General features: G+C 38.3%; 1 protein-coding gene across 50 annotated transcripts in view; it reads left to right on the top strand.

Annotated features, from left to right (window-relative positions):
- NEB (nebulin) overlaps nucleotides 1-20,214 on the top strand; it is a 213,719-nt gene that overhangs the window by 50,956 nt on the left and 142,549 nt on the right. For all 50 annotated transcript variants that reach the window (XR_011528351.1, XR_011528350.1, XR_011528349.1 and 47 more), the window contains exons 38-52: nucleotides 863-1,069; nucleotides 2,889-2,993; nucleotides 4,513-4,620; nucleotides 5,580-5,891; nucleotides 6,415-6,621; nucleotides 7,085-7,189; nucleotides 7,347-7,454; nucleotides 8,111-8,422; nucleotides 9,588-9,794; nucleotides 12,548-12,652; nucleotides 13,789-13,896; nucleotides 15,416-15,727; nucleotides 15,855-16,061; nucleotides 16,512-16,616; nucleotides 17,683-17,790. Coding sequence is in view for 43 of the 50 variants with exons in the window: in XM_070579747.1 (XP_070435848.1) it covers nucleotides 863-1,069; nucleotides 2,889-2,993; nucleotides 4,513-4,620; nucleotides 5,580-5,891; nucleotides 6,415-6,621; nucleotides 7,085-7,189; nucleotides 7,347-7,454; nucleotides 8,111-8,422; nucleotides 9,588-9,794; nucleotides 12,548-12,652; nucleotides 13,789-13,896; nucleotides 15,416-15,727; nucleotides 15,855-16,061; nucleotides 16,512-16,616; nucleotides 17,683-17,790 (2,616 nt within the window). In the remaining 7 variants the exon portion in view is untranslated. The remainder of the gene's footprint in view (nucleotides 1-862; nucleotides 1,070-2,888; nucleotides 2,994-4,512; nucleotides 4,621-5,579; nucleotides 5,892-6,414; nucleotides 6,622-7,084; nucleotides 7,190-7,346; nucleotides 7,455-8,110; nucleotides 8,423-9,587; nucleotides 9,795-12,547; nucleotides 12,653-13,788; nucleotides 13,897-15,415; nucleotides 15,728-15,854; nucleotides 16,062-16,511; nucleotides 16,617-17,682; nucleotides 17,791-20,214) is intronic.

The following is a 20,214-nucleotide window of genomic DNA, read 5'->3' as shown; positions in this document are numbered from 1 at the left end:
ATAAACAATCGTTATTGAAAGGCTAACAAAGGCAGGGTACACAAGCTGTGTTTTCACTGGTTTTCTGTGCCCCTGTTGTAATCATTGACCTTGTCTTTAATAACTTATGAATCAAAGATAAAACTATATTCCACTAAGTATATAAGCCTCTTTGATTCTCAGCAAAAGGAAATGCTTGCTCCTGGCGGGTCTGCTTCAGTAATGATATGTATAATGCAAACTAGGAGTATTCTCTATGCTTTCTGAATTCAGGAAAGTTATTTTTTCTTTTTTTAACTCAAGGTCACAGTCTCATGCATGTAAATCTATGTAATGAATCATCTGAAATGAGCCAAGAAGGCTTTGTGATGGCAGTATGACTCATGGAGAGGTGCATGGGGAGGGTGTTTAATATTCAGGGCATTTTCTTCTGCAGGAGTCAGATTTCTGTAAGAATTGTCCTCTGTGAAGGGAAGAAATGGTGTTCATTTATTGTTGCTCAATGAAACTGTCTCTCTCCAACTAAGATTAGGAATAGCCTAGGTGGACAGTGTGGGTGAAATTCAAAATTGTGGAGTTTTCAGTGAAATCTAAAGGAAAGCCCAATTTATTGTCAAAAGAGAGTTTTTCTTTAGCAGTACCCATGGAAATATGTGGCCTAGATTCCTTCTGTGTTGTGTAATGCACTCTAACAACAGAACTGCTTTTTCTTACCAAATTCTGGGTAAGAAGCTCTGTGGCAGACATAGTCAAATGCTGCATTATAGACACAAGCATGCTGAAGGAGTTACTCTTCATTTCCCAGGGATAGAATTGCAGATTTCAGAAACATCCCTTGAGTATTCACTAGCATATCTCCTCATATGAGATTACTCTTTTACAGAATGTATATAAAGACGAGTATAACAGCTTTTTCAAGGGCATTGGATGGATCCCTCTTGGTTCTCTGGAGGTTGAGACGGCCAAGAAAGCAGGCGATGCATTAAATGAGAGGAAGTACCGACAGCACCCAGATACCATCAAGTTCACAAGTGTACCTGATTCCATGGGCATGGTTCTGGCTCAGCAAAACACAAAGCAGCTCAGTGATGTAAGTGGTTTCCCTTCAAAAGGGTTTGTTCATGAATAACCCCTGTGACAGAGCCACTCCACCACCCTTCTTAATTCAATATGTGAGGGTGCATGTATCTTACCAAATCAATTGCTTTCAGAGGTGTATTTGAAAGGTTTTACTTCCAAAACAACTTGGAACTTGAATATAGAGAGAATGGGGAGGGGAGAAGGAGGAGATTCCGGATTTGCTTTATTTTCCAAATGCAGAAAGCCTGCGCTATTTACAAGCAGATTCCTACACGTTATACATATGAAATGAAATTATTACTATCAGCATCCGTGACTGTCTGAATTGCAAACCACGCTATTTATTACTCTGAGTGCAACCGTTCTACCTAGCTACATGGAGAGAAGGCATACTGTCCTACTCCCTCTTGCATCACAGCTCAGTGTTCTGAGAGGCGAACTAGAGAGAGGCCTCGGCGGGTGGAGATAAGCAGTTCACTTTTGGAGTCATCCAGAGTCTCATTTCTGAGCCCAGTCTATCCAGACCCTTATTCTTAGCCAGAGGCTAATTACAGTGTGCACTGCTTCACCTCATTTGGTAATTTCAGAGATCTATTAAAATACCTCCATCAGAAAGAGAGGGGTAGGTCAAAAGCAAAGAAGGGAAGACCTTTTGTGTTTTTAGCCCCAGATATTGGAAGGTGAAGAATGCTTTGCTTGGGTCAGATTTGAGGATTATCTGTGGATTTTATTTCTCAGGACAGTCCCTGCTTCCACATTACCACAGACATTTCAAGATTAATTCTAGTTTAGTGGTAATAAAGGGTGTAGATGCTTCTTATTTCTTTTGTACTAATGGAGGTGTCACTTCTCCCTGTGTTTTTCCAGTTAGCTAAGAATACTGTAGACTCACTAATTAAGTTTTCCCCATCCCAGCAAATGCTATCAGCATCTACCTAGTTGCTCAAGCCAGAAACCTAGGACTCACCACTGACGCCTCCCTGGGTGAACCGATACATCCAATATATCTGCTGAGTCGAATGTATTGGCTAATCTCTCTCAGCCATCCACCAACCCTAGTTTTGGCTTCCATATCACGCAAATGGACAACTGCAATAACCGTCTGGACTTCCTGCCTGGGGTCACACACAACAACCAGAGAGACTGCCTGAAAACATAATTCAAATCGTGTTCCTCTTCTCCTTAAAACCCTGTAGTAACTTCTCCTTGAACTTAAAATCTAAATTTGTTAACTCGGGTTAAAAGGCCCTCAGCTCTGTGGCCCTGCTCCCCCTCCTGTCTAACCCGCTCTGTGCCCCCTTGGCATACTCCAGCCCTGTGACACAGGCTGTCTTCAGTCCCTCAAGCTGGCCACAGCCTTTCTAGACTCAGAGTCCTGAACGCTCTTCTTCTGCATGGACCACTCCCCTTTCTTCAAGTTTGGGCATAAATGTTACCTCCTTAGAGAGCCTTTCCTGACCACACTTGTTTATTTCCTACAGTTATTCTATTTACAACACATCACAAATCCTAGCTATATCTCGTAGCTTGTGTATTTATTGTAGGTCTCCCCTATTGGACCATAAGCTCCAGGAGAACAGGTCTACCTTTTTCAACACTTTAAACACAGAACCTACCACTCTGCCTGGCCCACAGTGCTGTCCAATAAATGTTGGTGGAACGAGCAAATGAATATGTGTCCTAACACTCCCTGTGTGTAACAGTATAGGTATTTGCCTTCTATATGGAAAAACACAAGTGATAGCCTTCCTTTTTAAAGGAGTGTATGCTTGAAGAAACTTACATTATGTCAGCTAATGACATTTGCATGCTGCCTCCTTTGTTTTTAGTTGAACTACAAAGTGGAGGGCGAGAAACGGAAGCACAAGTACACTATGGACCCTGAATTACCTCAGTTTATTCAAGCCAAGGTCAACGCCCTCAACATGAGTGATGTGAGTATTTGGCCTGGTGCCAGTCTAGCATTGGTTAAGGGGGCCTCTCCTTTCCAGTTTTGCATAACTCTTGCACTGAGAGTTTTAAGGGGGGCAAACTAGTGTGGACCCTTTGAGTCTCTTTTGGAGGAGGCCATCAAGAGGATGTGACTGCTGGTTGATCCGAGAGCCGGACCCTGGCAATTGGAGGCTCCTCACTCCCTCCCCTCTGTTTGGAATGTACATTCTGCCCACCGTTCCCACAGTGGGAACCATTTTCAAAGGCACAGCCTTGAGAAAATAAGGTGTTATTGAGACCATCTGGATGATATTTGTGACTGACCCCTGTTAAGTCCTCCATATAAACATTTAAGAGTCTGGTGGGCAGCTGTAGAGATCTACTCGTTTTGTGGCTGCCCCAGACAAACCTCATCTGTAAGTTCCCTTGCTTATCAAAACTGCCACCTACCCATCTGGAGTGGTCTGCCTCTTTCTTTAGTCCCTCCTTGCCCTCCGTGTACAGGGGCCTACCAAGAGTCTGCAGACTGGACCCTTATCATAGAATATGATACTGCAAGCCACCACAAAATTTTGCTTAATGAAGAGTTTTCCAGACTGTGGGCTATGACTCACTGGTTATAAAACCAATTGAGTACGTTGCATTCCATTTTTTAAAAAGTGGAACAAATTGAGATAGACAAGATTGGAAAATACAGGAGCGTGTAGTCTGCAGTAAGGATGAGTACGGCTTTATATAACTTTTGTTTCAGTTATTTGTTAAAAGTTCTAAAAAAGTTTGCTGTTATTTTCTTTAGAAACTCTTTTTTGTATGTAACTAGCCTCTCTCTCAGGTAGTCTAAGTATGTAACTGGTGGTGATGTTTAAATTCACTATTATGAATTGTTTCATTTTGCTTTTTTTAAAAAAAGAGTTGGTAAATTTTAATTTTAAAACATAATCAAACCTGGATAAAGTTGGTAATTTCTTAAAAGATGTCTAACATTTTAGGCTCTCTTTTATCTCCAAATAAGCACTTTTTGGTACTCATTTTTATGCTTTTGGTTTATTTAAAATTTCTTTCCTGCTTTTCTAAGGAATATTTAAAATTAGTGTAAATTAAAACTGGGTAGTATTACATCTGAATTTCTTATTTTAGGATCCATACCTTTCTTTAAGTTTAAAATGCTTCGTTAAAAAAATAAGAAAATAAAAGTGTTTACATGCTTATTATGGAAAAGGTGGAAAATATAGAAAATTATGAAAAAATTAAAAATCTTCTGTTGTCCCACATTACCTTTCCATTGTTTCATTCTGCAAGCATGTATACATTTTTAAAGTGGTTGAGATCATACTGTGTATATGGTTTACTAATTAAAAAAAGTCAGATAGATACACAGAAGATGAATGAATAGACCTAACTGTAAATTTTCTTGATAGAAAAGGATGTATCATGACATATTTTATAAGAAAGGCTTTGGTATCCTGTTTCATTCCTCTTTTAATTATGTCAAGTAATAAGGTAATCTTTCCTGTTTTCAAGGCTCATTATAAAGCAGACTGGAAGAAAACCATTGCTAAGGGCTATGATTTGAGACCAGATGCCATTCCTATTGTTGCTGCAAAAAGTTCGAGGAATATTGCTAGTGATGTAAGTCTAATTTGAAAGTAGTAAACTCTCTTTCTCTATATTTTTAAAATCTTTACATGGTCTATGAGGCTATTGGAAACAAAAAATTATAATATAAAAATATTTTGTAATAGCCAAAGTGCCAATGATTTTTTTTTATGTTGCTTCACTTAAAATCTTTGAAAACTTAATACAGTTGTTACAAAGAGGACAATTCTTTTTTTAAAACTGTGAAATATTTGGAACTTTCATTGGTATCATTGTTGTGAACTTGAAAACTGCTTTTTTTTTGGATTTTTCATGAAAAAAAGCCTTGATATACTAAAATGTCACTAAATTTAAAAAGTCTCCAAGTATTTTAAAAGAATACAATTTTTTAATAATATCATTTTTACAATGAAAGGTTCTGGTGAAATATGGAAAACCAGGAAGAATTATAGGTTAAATGACATGATTTTAGTTATTTTCCTACTTACTTACTTAGTTACTTTTACAAAGTAAGTTGTATTTTCTGTATGAATTCATATAGAACCTTGATAGAGTAAAAAACTCATTCATTTGGAGCCCAATATACTAATTTGTATAAGGGCTTTGCTGAAAATTACTCAGGATTATGCAAATACTTTATAAGGTAACATAAATTAATTATGGAAACTGATAGTAATAATAAAAAAAATACACCAAATCCTTAATAAACTTTTCAGGAAGCTTTAAGCGTATTCAAGGAATCTACTTACGAATCATCTAGATACAAACTACAAATTATTCCATTTTTAATTATCCCCAGAGCAGATCTCAAAACCACCTATTAGAAAGATTTTGCTAGTTGTTTATTTAAAAATACTGAAAACCTTGGACATTACCTAGAGTCAGACTGAATTTGGCTATTGCTTAATTTTCTATGTAAATTTGATTTAACACTTTAGTGTTTCCTACAATCTACCCTATTGCACTTCTGTCTGCCATTCTTTTCCATATAGTTCAAATATAAGGAGGCCTATGAGAAAGCCAAAGGCAAGCAAATTGGATTTCTCAGTCTTCAGGATGACCCTAAACTGGTTCATTACATGAATGTAGCCAAAATGCAGTCAGATCGTGAGTACAAAAAGGGCTATGAAGTCAGCAAGACCAGGTATCACACACCCTTGGATATGTTCAGTGTGACCGCGGCCAAGAAATCTCAGGAGGTTGCCACCAACACCAACTACAGACAGCCCTTCCACAGCTACACTCTGCTGCCCGATGCCTTGAATGTGGAGCACTCCAAGAACGCGATGCAGATTCAAAGTGACGTACGTAACAGTCAACGAACTGTTGACATAGAATGAGTTATCCATTTCTAGCTGGCGGAAGGGGGGAAGAAGAATTTGGCAATTCCACTTACTCCATCCTAAACCTGGCTGGACTTACTCTACTTAAGGATCACCTCCAGAATTTGGAGTGTTAGGATTTCACTCATTTGAGCTATATGTAGCCTTTTGTTGTTGTTATTATGTATGTATATATATTTAAAGCTTTGGATGTTAGACCTAATATATGAAAAACTAAGAAGTTCAATGAATGCTATATAATATCTGTTTTCAGTGCAAAATTCTGTTAACTTTTCCCACAAGAATGTTAATTTTTTAGAGGGATTATTGAGTCAGGATTTCCTGTTCAAAACCACCATGAATACAATCACTTTTGAAGTTAATTTTTTCTAAAATTTTACCCTCTTCTTTTTTCTTTCTTTTTGATAATGACTAAATCATCTAGCCTAAGAAACCCATGCCGTGACTCCTTCTGAAATAAAAATATCTTCTTTTGGTTCTAAAGAATCTATACAAATCTGACTTCACCAACTGGATGAAAGGGATGGGCTGGATCCCAATACAGTCGCTGGAGGTGGAGACGGCAAAGAAAGCCGGAGAGATTCTTAGTGAGAAGAAGTATCGCCAGCACCCTGAGAAGCTGAAGTTCACATACGCCATGGACACAATGGAACAAGCACTTAACAAAAGTAACAAACGGACCATGGATAAGGTAAGTACTTCGTGTTGGCCTCAGCCTGTGAACCCTTTAGTGCTCATGCTGTCGAGCCTGGCAGTCCCACTATGGTCTTCGTCAGCATTTTAATCTTTCTGATGGTTGTGGTGGTGGTGGTGGTGGGAGGGGGCATTCTATAACTTCATCTTGTCTAGAGAGCTCTTATATTGACCCTCAGGCTGTCTATCAACACCATGCTGAGGATGTGACACAACCACAAAATTCCACATGGTGTGAGGTTGGGGCAAGATGGCACTTGTTTCAGTGCAAGAGGATTCCCTTGTGTGATGATGTTTTTCTCACCGCGTGTCTAGTCTCATCAGCCCATCTTCGTGCTATGGCATCTGTTTTCCAAAATCAGATATAACCCCTTCTACCATGGAGATTGGGTCTCTTCCTCTTGATAGCACATTACAACCCATCCTTCTGTATAATCATGTGCCTATCCTTCTTGTTGTAGAGGCTCTACACTGAAAAATGGAACAAAGACAAGACCACTATTCACGTCATGCCCGATACTCCAGACATTTTACTCTCCAGAGTAAACCAAATCACCATGAGTGATGTAAGTAGATTAACAACAAAACAAAAGTGGGGAAGAAGATCGAAGGGAACTAATATTTATGGAATGTCTGTCTTCTACGTGTCAACCACTTTGAAATCAGGATCCCTATTCTAACACAAATAACAAGATGCTGGTGTTTTTCTATTTCTTCATTTAGAAATTGTACAAAGCTGGCTGGGAAGAAGAAAAGAAGAAAGGATATGACCTGAGGCCTGATGCCATCTCAATAAAGGCTGCAAGAGCCTCTAGAGACATTGCCAGTGATGTAAGTTCTTCCACTGGCCTTCTTTCGACTGAGTGAATAAGAGCAAACGAGCCAAGCACGTGTGTATACGAGGAGCTGCAGTCAGCTCTACCCAGTGTTGGTGGAAACTTCAAGCCATGTAACACCCAAGGCACCTCCCTTTGCCCAGTCCAAGGAGGCTCTAATCATTTGTTCATTATTTAATGTAAAAAGTGACTGGGTCTTGTTAACATCAGCTGCTTTTAGAGTATTCAAATCATTTATAGGCAATTCTAAGCAAAGGCAGGGAGGGATGCAATCTACGCATTTTACCTAGTTGACCTTTGGGCAGTCCCCTTCCTGAATCTAAAGATACTCCCCAAGAAATTGTGCCTGCAGCCTTTCCTACTGGCCAGACTGCTGAGTGGGGAAATCTACTTTCTAAATCACCCTCAAACAACTTATTGACATACTTCTTTGATTAACTCTGAGGTCATTTTCTTTACATGGACTCAAAGCTGGCAAGAAATTTGAAGTAAAAAGATTTTGCTCCCTGCCCCAAGTGAGTTCCTCCCTTTCTAAGATTAGAGCAGCTCTAAAACCCTATGTGTATTACAAAGCTAATGGCATCTAGTGAATTAGATTTTGTTCTCTTTCCTTCACTATCTTCATGGCTAAGCTTTGTTTTCCATCCACAGTACAAATACAAGCAAGCCTACGAACAAGCCAAAGGGAAACACATTGGCTTCCGGAGCCTCGAGGACGACCCCAAGTTGGTGCACTTCATGCAGGTGGCCAAGATGCAGTCGGACCGGGAATACAAGAAGGGATATGAGAAGTCCAAGACATCCTTCCACACCCCGGTGGACATGTTGAGTGTGGTGGCAGCCAAGAAGTCTCAGGAAGTGGCCACCAATGCCAACTACAGGAACGTGATCCATACCTACAACATGCTTCCTGATGCCATGAGCCTTGAATTGGCCAAAAATATGATGCAGATTCAAAGTGATGTACGTGACAGCCACAACATTTGCAGAGCGTTTACTCTGAATAATAAGCAAACCATGAATGACCATAAGTCGTGATATTTTGAAAATCCTGAAAGAAATTCATGTGCAGTTTCCCAATGATGTGTTTCATTTTTTACTTAGATCGAATTTATTTCCTTTAACGAAAGAGGAACAGTTCTAGAAACTAAAGTCTATTTTCTATATTATTGCTATGAGCATTGTTGGATGCTGGATTTAGCAACAACAAATGAAATTTGGTTTCAGAAAGAATGTATTAAAGGAAGTATGTCCAGCAAAGAGAGTTGGAAGAGTAAAGGGCCCCTGATAAAGGAGTAAGACAGAAAGCAGGAAGTCAGATAACTTGATACAAGCTCCAGCCCCTCACTTCCAAGCAGCTTTCATTCCCTTACTTCCAACTTTGTAATTGCCTCTCTTACTTACTGATGAAATATTGAGGAGATGATGGCTGAGGCAGCTGTCAGAATGAGTGTGAGGAAGGCACGGGGAGCAGAGAGCCAGGAGTTCAGCTACAGAAGCCATTTGGTGGCTGGGAAAAGTGAATTTAAATTAGGAACCAAAGGCAGGCCATGCTAAGCCTACATTTCTCTTTGGGAATGTAAGAGTTGAACTGTTCATTGCCAGGGAGCTATATAAGTGCCCAAATGAAAGCAACCAGGATAGAGTGATAGAAGAAAATGCCAGAGCTGAGGAGGAAAAAAACAAAATTTGCACAAAATACCAGTGAGGTTTCTGTCATACCTGAGGGAAGTTGCAACAGTGGATGATCAAAGACTTATAATGAAAGAGAGAAATGAGGTCTCTTAAGTCATCTGTTATGCAAGGGAACTTGGGAATTTTTGTAAGAAAGTTGGACCAGCATAGTCACCTGTCTTGAGATAATAGTCACATGGTAGATTAATCTATTTGGTATTCCTTAGCATTTTTTCTTTATGAAGGCATTGAGAAAAACAAATAAATCACAAAGATATTATTGTTTATTTTTAATTTCTCATGAAAGAAATGTTAAAAAGATAGAAGTTTAGGGATAAAAATAGTTCAATATATTATTGGTTGAAAACTGAAGAGAAACTTATGGAATTAATTACGCACTCATGGTTCTTGAAAGTTTGGGGTTTTTCACTCTTGAACTTTCCCTCCTTTGCAGAATCAGTACAAAGCTGACTATGCTGACTTCATGAAGGGCATGGGATGGCTCCCTCTGGGCTCCCTGGAGGCTGAGAAAAACAAGAAAGCCATGGAGATTATCAGTGAAAAGAAGTACCGGCAACACCCAGACACTTTGAAGTATTCCACCTTGATGGACTCAATGAACATGGTTTTGGCCCAGAAAAATGCAAAAATTATGAATGAAGTAAGTCTTTGAATAATGTAGGGTTGCATATGTGTCAGGAAGAATCCAGGCATATCTTAAATTTAATCTATAGGTTTTGCTAACAGTTTTAGGGCATCATAATTAATGTTCACTCTACCTTCCAAAAGGGCCTTGTAGTTAAAAAAAAAGATGAAAATTGGTTCTAATTAGTGCCCCTCCAAATGTTCAATGAATCACCCTATCTAATAGACGTAACAAAATAAATATGAACGCTTTCCTTTAATGCAATTCTTGAAAATTGTCTAAGGTGGGGTTGAGTAGAAGTTCATGACGCTGAATTGGCAGATTGTTTGGCTGATAACAGCTGGGTGTTGCAGCCCACCCGTCGTTCCTTGCTGCTTTGATGGGATAAAAGAAAACTCCCAGATTACGTGGCTATAGCAGTGTTCCATGCCAGGACCATCTCTGGGCAATCCCGAGAGCAATTGTTCTCCACCAGCACTTCCTTGAATCATTAATGATTCCAGCCTTCAGAGAAGCCTGCCTGTAGTTTTACATTTCTTAGCCCTCAGTAGATTTCAGGACCAAAAAGCACATCGACGTTGGGCATCTGTTTTTAAATTGCAAGTCATAAAATAATTGCAGCAGCATTGGCTATATTGTGCAGATCACAGTTACAAATGCTATTATTAGCAAAAAAGGGGAAAAAATTATTTGGACCTGAACATGAAACAGTTGCAGAAAATGATGGTCCTAGTTGTGCTAGAAAGATCAAGCTGTATTATGCTCAGTCTCTGAGTAAATCCCCTGGAGTCTTCTAAGAGTAAAAACAGACAGGTTTGTCAAGAAGATCAAACTCCTTGCAAGGAACTTGCCTAAAAGACAAGGCACAAATCTCAATGCCCCCTTTAAGATTTAGTGTTTAAACTATCACAAACATGTGTTTATTTTTTAAATATTAAATTAAACTTTTCATTTTTTTCAAGGTTAATGATTACCATTTCAGAATAATAATGCCAAGATGAGAATCATAGAAATAGCAATACTAACACTCAGAGATTCCTTGGTGATCATCATGTTGAATCCCCTCATTGCAGAGTTGAGGAAAGTGTGGCCCAGAGAGGCAAGGCAACTCGTCTAAAGACACACAGCAGGTCAATGAGTGGGTCTGGACTAGAACCAGGACTCTGATGACTAGCTATTGTTCTTTCCACTAGAACTGCACTGTCCAGTACTATAACCAATAGTCACATTTGGCTATTTAAGTTTACATTAATTAAAACGAAATAATATTAATAATTCAGTTCCTCATTCACATTAACCACATTTCAAGTGACCAGTAGCTCCATGTGGCTAGGGGCTGTTTTACTGGGTTGCGCAGAACATTTCCGTCACTGCAGGTAGCTCTATTGGATTGGGCTGGTCTAGAGCAGAAGTCAGATCGTTTTTGTAAATGAAATTTTATTGTAACACAGCCACAGCTCTTCATTTGCGTGTTGTCTGCGGCTGCTTTTGCGCTGCAGCAAGAGAGTTAAGCAGTTAATAACAGAGATTCTATGGCCCACAAATTCTAAACTATTTACTATCTGGCTTACTGCAGAAAAAGTTTATTAACCCCTCATCTAGAAGAAGACTCTAGAAGAATTTTGTTTTTGTTTTTTAATTAAACCTGGCTAAAACAAAGAAATAACATTTTTCCACTTACCTAATTTGCAAAGATTAGAAAGTTATGTTATATATAGTATTGGCAAAGGAGTTAATGCAAACTTTTAATTAGCATTTTGTTAATATTTGTTAAAAGTAAAACATCAGGTACTCCATACCCTATAGAAATCCTTGTGTATGTGCAAAGATACACACATATACAAAGACGTACATACAAATATACACGCAATAATATTTTTTGCAGGTTAGGGTCTCCGAAAGGAGAGGCTGAGATGGAATTTGGAGTATGGGACGTTTCTTAGGGATTGGTACCTGTGGGAGGGAGGACTGGGCAGAAGGAGGAGTGGACAGTGCTGCAGGCCATACCAAGCCTGGGCCCATCCCACAGAGGGCTCTTGAGTGTGTGCGGCCTGCCAGAAGTGTCCTGCATTGGGCGGAAGTGGCCAGGCCCTCGTGCCCCTACTTTGATGAGTCTCTGGATGTGGCCACCAGGGAAGAGCGTGCTCTCCAGTGAGGCAGCAAACACTGACGCAGGTGACAACTGGAGCTATCTGCCAATAAGCCCTTCCTTGAATGGGCGTCTGGGTGGTGCATCTCCATGTCCACCTCAAAGATCATGGCACCATTGCTTGCAGCAGAAAAAGACTGCAAAGAACGTATTAAATTTCTGTTCATAGAAAACTGGTTAAATCAATTGAGTTCCACCTGCTCCTGGAATACTATGAAGCTCTCTAAGTGAATGAAGTACATTACTTTAAGAAGAATAAAAGATGTCTTACCTATATTATTAAGTCAAGAAGCAAGATGTAGAACATTATGTGTTATATAACCTCATCTATATTAAAAAGGGACCACATGTGGGATTTAATATGCATAAAAAATTTTAAGGTGGAGATGCTACCTCCAGGCTGTAAAAGAGGAGGATAGTGCATTTTACCTTCCATCTTACATCCTCCACACTGTAGTATTTGAATAAGCACCGTTTCCATTTAAATTCTTAAAAATAAAATCTAGCTAATAAAAATGCTTAAAATATTGATATTTATGTACAATGATATATATGTGTACTAAGCGAGCTCCTTTTAAGATTTTAAATGCTAACTTCCACTGTTTCTTTCTCTTTCTAGCACCTGTACAAACAAGCATGGGAGGCTGACAAGACCAAAGTCCACATCATGCCTGATATCCCCCAGATTATTCTGGCAAAGGCAAATGCAATTAATATGAGTGATGTAAGTATAATTCTCCCTGTTGTCATCTTTCTTTCTTGCCTATTAGAACCAGTAGAAATAAAGTAACTAATTAATGGCCCTCAATTATATGAGTGAATGTTTTGAAAATAATAGCGGGACTCCACAAAGGAGAATGTTTCTCTTTCTAATCTTTCTTTGCTAAGAATTGGAGTAGGCCTATTGATGGGGCTTGGGCCCAGCAGTTAGGAATTTGAAAGGCGGTTGGATTTTGTTTTAGGGGCAGACACTCCTTATTAAACTAAGAGACTTGGCAGGAAGAGAAGGGCTTGGGAGCCAGGAGAAGAAAAAAAGGAAAAGAGAATCCTAAGCCTTCGTTCTTAGAGAGTCCCTCCACCAAGCTTTTGAGACGATCCTAAACAGTGGATCTTAGGAAAAGTTAAATGGAAAGGGAAGATGAACATTTTGAAGAATTTGGAGCAAGCCTCATGATAAGGAATATGCACAACTTAATGTTAGAAAATGCATAGGTGTTTTCTTTCACTTCTTTTTCATCCTAACCAGAGTTGCTAGGAAATCCTCTAATACTACCAGATTTTTTTTTCTTTCTTTTATATGAATTCTGTAGGAATTTGGGATGGCTGACTGCTTTTTGGATTGTAAATCCACACAATTTCATAAATAAAAATGTCAATTGCAAAACAGTGACGTTTTCTTTTGATGTAAGAATATGGCTGTTTTGTAGTCTTCCCTTGACTTTTTTTTTAATAAAATGCATCAATAAGGATCTACTGGGCTTTCATATTTTTAAAGCATATTTACAGCCTAATAGAGACTAGTAACTTTTACTTCTTTTAGCGATTTCTTGAAGATATGTTTGAGTTTGTACTATATTTTTTTCAAACGCAATTATGTTACTTGTGAGAACATTCAACTGTTGAACTGCATGAAGCATTCCGCTGAAAGATAAAAACGATGCTGTGGTGCTAGTTTGCTCTTTTAAAATAAATCCAGACTTTCCTATTTAGAAAACTATTAGTTTTATAATATAATATGTTTTCTAATAGTTTATTAATTTCTATTAAGTTTCTAATAAACTATTAGAAAACTATTATTTCCTGTTTAGAGAGCTATTTCCTGTTTAGAAAGAAAACTATTTCTTTTACCTCTTATTACAGAAACACTACAAACTTTCTTTGGAAGAGTCTAAAAAGAAGGGCTACGATCTTCGAACTGATGCAATTCCTATCAAAGCTGCCAAGGCTTCAAGAGATATTGCAAGTGATGTAAGTCTGAAGGGGAGCGGTCACCTGGCTGGGGCTTGCTAAGCTACGGAAATAATAAGTGCTGAGTTCTGGAAACACGAAGTGGATAAAATATGCAAAAAAGTGTGCCTACTAACAATAGCCTCATTCTCTTCTGTGATTGCTTCTTAGACTTGCTCTTGTGTTTCCTCTGATATTTCTGAAAAAACAGAATGCTACCCACATGATGACCACATAAATGTCAGCTCCCTGACTCGTGAAATCTGGGTGAATTTACTTTGAACTCCATCACCAAGGCTGTGGCCTGTGGAAACACAAAGCCCTTCACCCAAAACCCGAGTTTTCCTGGAGAAAGGCTTGTGTTGTTTTGGCCTCTTACCTCTTAGGGTCTGTCTTCCTAATGGGATGTATCATGAAGTGGTTTGCTTGGGGTGCCGATCTTTTGGGCTCATGGCAATTGATTACTAAATAATGGAGAATTTTGCAAATCATTTGTTAAACTATTGGTAGCTTGACATCAACCACGGTGGCAGTATTGATACCACAGAAACTGACAAACACTACACATTAGGGCTTTTTTCCCCAGAGAGCTGGTGTGCCAACACAACACTGCCGTAACACATCACCTGTATGAAATTTAATTCTTTCATTTGGTTGTTTCCACAAGAAATTCACTTACAGTGAGCCTTTAATGATTTTGGGGTAAAGAGAGGAGCACATTTCAGGGCATGTTTTCCTTAGTTCCCACCCCCCCGCCAAGTTATACTTTCTCTCTCCTCTTCCATCTCTGTTCTTCATCTTTCATTCTTATCCATCCCTGTGCCGCTCATACTGTCCTGAGGTCTCCAAATTCTTCTCCCTCTGTTATGCTGGAGTAATTTGGCTCTCCCAGTTCCTACTGCCTAACTTGCTCACTCAGAGCCATGAGAGAGAAGCAAAATAAGATTTCCATGTATCAGGATGACCCCTCTATGGAGGGAAGTTGGGAGATAAATAGTAAAATTTCTTTCCCATTGTACCAGTATAGAGAGTCTTAAGAGAAAAGAAGTGTCACACATGGTAAGCCACTTTAAAATTATACTGTGTATCTCGTAACTGAGCCTATTCTCATCAGTAAAAGACTGGCTGGATGATTTCTCAGGACAGCATTAAACTGCTTAGAACATTCTGCTTTTTCTCTCATTTGCTGTACTCTTATTACCTACTAAAAATCTCTTTGGCACTAACAACAGAGTATGTGTGGAAGTCAGAATGGTGTATCATTGCAAGAGCTGGGTCTAATTCTTAGTGACCTTAGCAAGCCACTCACCTCTCTGGGTCCCAGCTTACTCTTGTAAAATGGGGGCAGTAATAATAACTTTGCTATCTACCTCACAAGGTGTTGTTGTATCAAGTTACACAAACAAATGCAAAAAATGTGTTTTGTGAACTGTAGAATTCCGTACAAATATCACCTTTTCATGAAATATAGACTATTAACACTAGAATGATTTCCAGCCAAGGGAATTTCTCTGAATAAATATTCAAATTTTCTTCGCAGTATAAATACAAACACAATTATGAAAAGGAGAGGGGGAAAATGGTTGGTTTCCGTAGTCTTGAAGATGATCCCAAATTAGTCCATTCCATGCAAGTGGCTAAGATGCAATCTGATCGGGAGTACAAGAAAAACTATGAGAAGACTAAGACCAGCTACCACACCCCTGCCGACATGCTCAGTGTCACAGCTGCCAAGGATGCCCAAGCCAACGTCACCAACACCAACTACAAGCACTTGATTCACAAGTATGTCCTCCTTCCAGACGCCATGAGCATCGAGCTGAGCAAGAATATGAATCGCTTACAGAGTGATGTAAGGCTCTCTTCTTTTTGGGTGATAGTTGGATTCCTGGTATGGGAAGGGAGATCACAGGATTTTATGCAACACTTTTGTGTCTAAATTGACAAGGTAAAGTAGAATTTGCCTCTTCTCTTTATAGAATGAATATAAGCAAGACTACAACGAATGGTACAAAGGGCTTGGCTGGAGTCCAGCTGGTTCCCTAGAAGTGGAGAAGGCCAAGAAAGCAACTGAATATGCCAGTGATAAGAAATACCGCCAGCACCCTAGTAACTTCGAGTTTAAGAAGCTGCCAGACTCCATGGACATGGTTCTTGCCAAGCAGAATGCGCATACTATGAACAAGGTAGCCAGAGCAGTGGTCCTTCCACACAGCTCCCAGGGAAGCAGGCCTAGCAGCCTCTGGTTCTTGTTTGGGAAATTTGATTTGGATCCACCACTGCCATGCAATGGCAAACAATTCCAGAACATTCTCCCACACATTTTCTTCTGCTGCCTACCTCTTATTTTTATTTCCCTTTCCCTTCTAATTGAGTTAGAAATTACTTGTTTTTTAAATTATTGTATCTTAAGTACTTTCAATCCATTCTAGAAGATAGAAAATATCTAAAAAATTATTTTTTTAAATCTGAGTTTGTTTTTGGTGTCTTTTCTGAATTGTATACTGCTTTAGTTACTAAATTAATTTAATCTAATTCAAATTGAGTGATTCAAGTGCTCTGTTATACTTTTTCTTTCCTATTTATCCTAAAAAGTTCTTCAAATTTCAAGTGTCTTTTTCTTTTTAACTCTCTAGCACTTATACACCATCGATTGGAACAAAGATAAGACGAAGATTCATGTGATGCCAGATACCCCAGATATCTTACAAGCCAAGCAGAATCAAATAGCATACAGTCAGGTAAAGCTACATAAAACTTTGGCTTGAAACGAATTAAACATATTAAATGATGTAATGGTAAGTAATTTATGTAAACGCTGAAGCAGTGGAAATGAGTGACAAACTGGCTAGCCTAGGGATGTTGCAAAGAGCTTCAGCTGCGACTGTTTGCTCCCTAGGGGCAGGCGCTGTGCCTGTTTTGTTTGTCTCAGCATTCATTGTGCCTGGCACAGAGCAGGAAATCAATCAATAACTGCTGAAAGAAAATATTGCATCCAACAGACCTAGTATGAGTTTTGGCTTTGCCATTTATGAGTTTTAGAATATTGGATCTAAACCTTAGTTTCTTCATCCTTAAAACTGGGACTGTAAAAGTGCCTATGACGTTGAATTGCTGTGAGGACCAAATGAGAAATTCCACGTATGGCTCTCAGCACAGTGCCTGACACATAGTAAGTCTTGGAAGACTTTCAACTATTTTTATTATTATCCAGTTTTAACACACACACATATCCATTCAATGAATCTGACTCAGAAAGGTTAACTCCTTTATTGTACCTTATAAAAGGTATTTCATCATCCATACTTTTATCACTTAGATAATTAACACTTTGTTAATTATCTGACTTTTTTTTTTTTTTTTGAGGAAAATTAGCCCCGAGCTAACAGCCGCTGAAGCAGAACCTGTAAACTTAACTGCTGGGCCACCGGGCAGGACCCATTACCTGACTTTTTTTTGGCTATCAATTATTTTAACATCTGTGTTCAAAATAGTGAGGCCAGACTGTACTTAGCAGCAAGGGGAAGGTACCTGATAAAACCGATATGCCCATATTGTTTCTGAACAGAAAAGGTCCTGTTCAATTATACCACCAGGAGGTCTCAGAGCCAGGAATTGCAAGCCAGATCATGAGATGCTTAGTCACTGCCCTGTTAAACAGCTTGTTTCATTTTTACCCATATCTTTAGAGATAAGGTAGATGATGTTAGAATCTGACATCTGCTCTCTAGGTAAACTTTTTGTTCAATAATCTTTTGGAGTTTTAATATACATCAGATGATGCTACAAAATTTCTTTAATTTTCAGAAACACTATAAACTTGGATGGGAAGAAGCTTTGAAGAAAGGCTATGATCTCCCAGTTGATGCAATTTCTGTACAGTTGGCCAAAGCTTCAAGAGACATTGCTAGTGATGTAAGTACTAGTTTGACTTTTATAAGGATACATTTTTGTCTGAATCAGGTACCTTAATGCTGGTAAGTATTTTTACAGATAGGCCTTAGCTTTTAAAATGTAATGCTGTCCCCTTCATTTTCTCCTACCCTCTTCATTTACCCAAAATTCACTCTTCTTTCTCACTGATCAAATATAAAAAAAAGGGGCTTCCTGAATAGAGGTTGAGCCAGAGGAACCCTAAGATCCACCACACTAAGATGCTGTTTCTAGATGTTACAAAGGAAGCAGAGATTTCAGTTTTTCCCTACTCACTTGAAAATAGTTTTCCTGGTTTCTATTTGTCTATTTTAGACAAATTCAAAGTGCCAGAAAACCAACCTCAACAACTGATGTTCAGAGATTTTAGTATTCATATATTTAAAAATTAGCTGCCAATTCTTTTTATTTAGCTTGTCCTTGCATTTACGTAATTATGATAAATTAGCTTGAGGTATAGAAAATAAAGGAAGTTTCAGGAATTTAGGTTTAAGATCCAGAGGCCTTAACTTTCTGCTGGATATCTGGACCAAAGTTCATCAAATAAGGATATTCATTCTCCAAGGCAACTTCTAGCTGTGATTGGAAGGGGTAGTAAATTTGGTGAATAAACTAGATATAGTGCCTATTGATCAACTAAATTTTTACAAATATTTAACTTACATATTCTGCATGTAGATAAATGTATCATTTTGTTAATCCCAAGAATTAACAACAAAACATTCAGAGGACTTGGATTATAGAGACTAAATTACCAGAATTTCATAGGGAAGCACAATCTCTCAATCAAAATGTTTAAAACATAACGAAACAAGGATTTTGTTTGGAGAGGAAGAGTGTTTAAAGACAGAACCTGACAATAAATTCTAAGAATATAAAGGGAGATTCGCTCTCATTCAGTTAATTTGTGGCACTCTAGAAGTGTTGGAAAATTAATTAGATGACACATTACCCATTCTCTGGCTTGCAGGTCAATACCTCATTAAAATGAATCAATGTGGTGATGAACCTAAGGAAATAATGATACTTGAATGTTCCCCAGAAAGCAAACTCATTTTCATTTAATGTTATGTGCTCCCCATAATGTAAAGGTAGTTTAGGAGTTGAAGAAATAGTGTCAATAATTTCCTAACAACACATTTGATAGTACCTAATTTCTTTTTGTGTGAACCTATTAGTTAGAACCTTTTGAAATCTTATTCTAAAATTAAATGAACTACAAATGCATTTTCCCACTATTGTAGAGATTGTATCTTCTCTCAGTTTCACATGGTTCTTATATGTGTAAAATTTCAGGAAATTAGAGCTATTTTTATGAATACTTAATTTAATCTATTAGAATCACAGAATTTAGAGTTAGAAGATAACTTAAAGGTTATTTAATTAATCTCTCACTCAATGTCCTACCTTCTCTCCATCTCCAACAGGTAGTTGTCCAGTCTGTAGATACTCACAAACAGAAGGATTTTTCTGTCCTTCAGGGCAGGTCATTTCCTTGTTGGATTATCCCTAATTGTCATTATCTATTTCCTTGTTTTGAACTTAAATATGTTACCGATCAGCTCTAGGTCTGTGTTCTAGAACACCACAAAGTAGCTTATTTCATCTTCCCCCTGCTATCTCTTCAAACGTTTCGAGTTTCTTACTCATTCTGCTTTGGTTTTAGTTTTGTAAATCCTCCAATCTTCTGATCATTCTACTTGTGATTTATTCTATTTCTTCAAAACCCCTCTCAAAATAGAATGCTTAGTGTCGTTTTCCTGTTACAGGAGATCAGGCCAGAGTTAATGAGCTTCTGACTTGCTCCTACGGAATCTATGACACTACTTTTTTTATGAGCCATTTTGTCACCTTTCCCGTAATGAGCTTATAGTCAACTTAAACTCCTGAGTATTTTTAATATACATAACCATGAAGTTGAGTATCATGAGAGAGTAGAACCTACTTCCATGAGGTGTAATGTGTGCTCAGCATCTAGCTTCAAGTAAATGCTATTATTACTGTCATTATTATTATTACTGTCGTTATTGTCATCTAGTACTAACGCAAGTTCTCCCAATTGAATCTAAATACTGCATTTCACTTTTACTCTCCTAAGTTTATGTAGTTCATTTTGACCCACCTTGGCAATATATTGAGATCTTGTAGAATTTTCTTTCTAATCTAACATATTTAGCTATTTGTAGACACATGTGCATGAAGATATGGATCTTGAGCAGAACAAGTTTATATGGCATAGCCATATAACAAACCACTAAAAATCTTGCTGCTTAATAAATTAATCTATGCTATTAGGCCTGTTCATCAAGTCCTGAATCTTCCTGACTTTTCTGCCATTCAGCCCTACTTTTCCATTGTTCCCATAAAGATATCACAAGAGCTTTATCAAACACTACCCTGATGTAG

Source organism: Equus przewalskii, chromosome 17 (assembly GCF_037783145.1).
Source record: "Equus przewalskii isolate Varuska chromosome 17, EquPr2, whole genome shotgun sequence".
NCBI classification, from domain to species: domain Eukaryota; kingdom Metazoa; phylum Chordata; class Mammalia; order Perissodactyla; family Equidae; genus Equus; species Equus przewalskii.
Note: the sequence above shows the minus strand (reverse complement) of the source record. Positions and strands in the feature narration are given on the sequence as shown.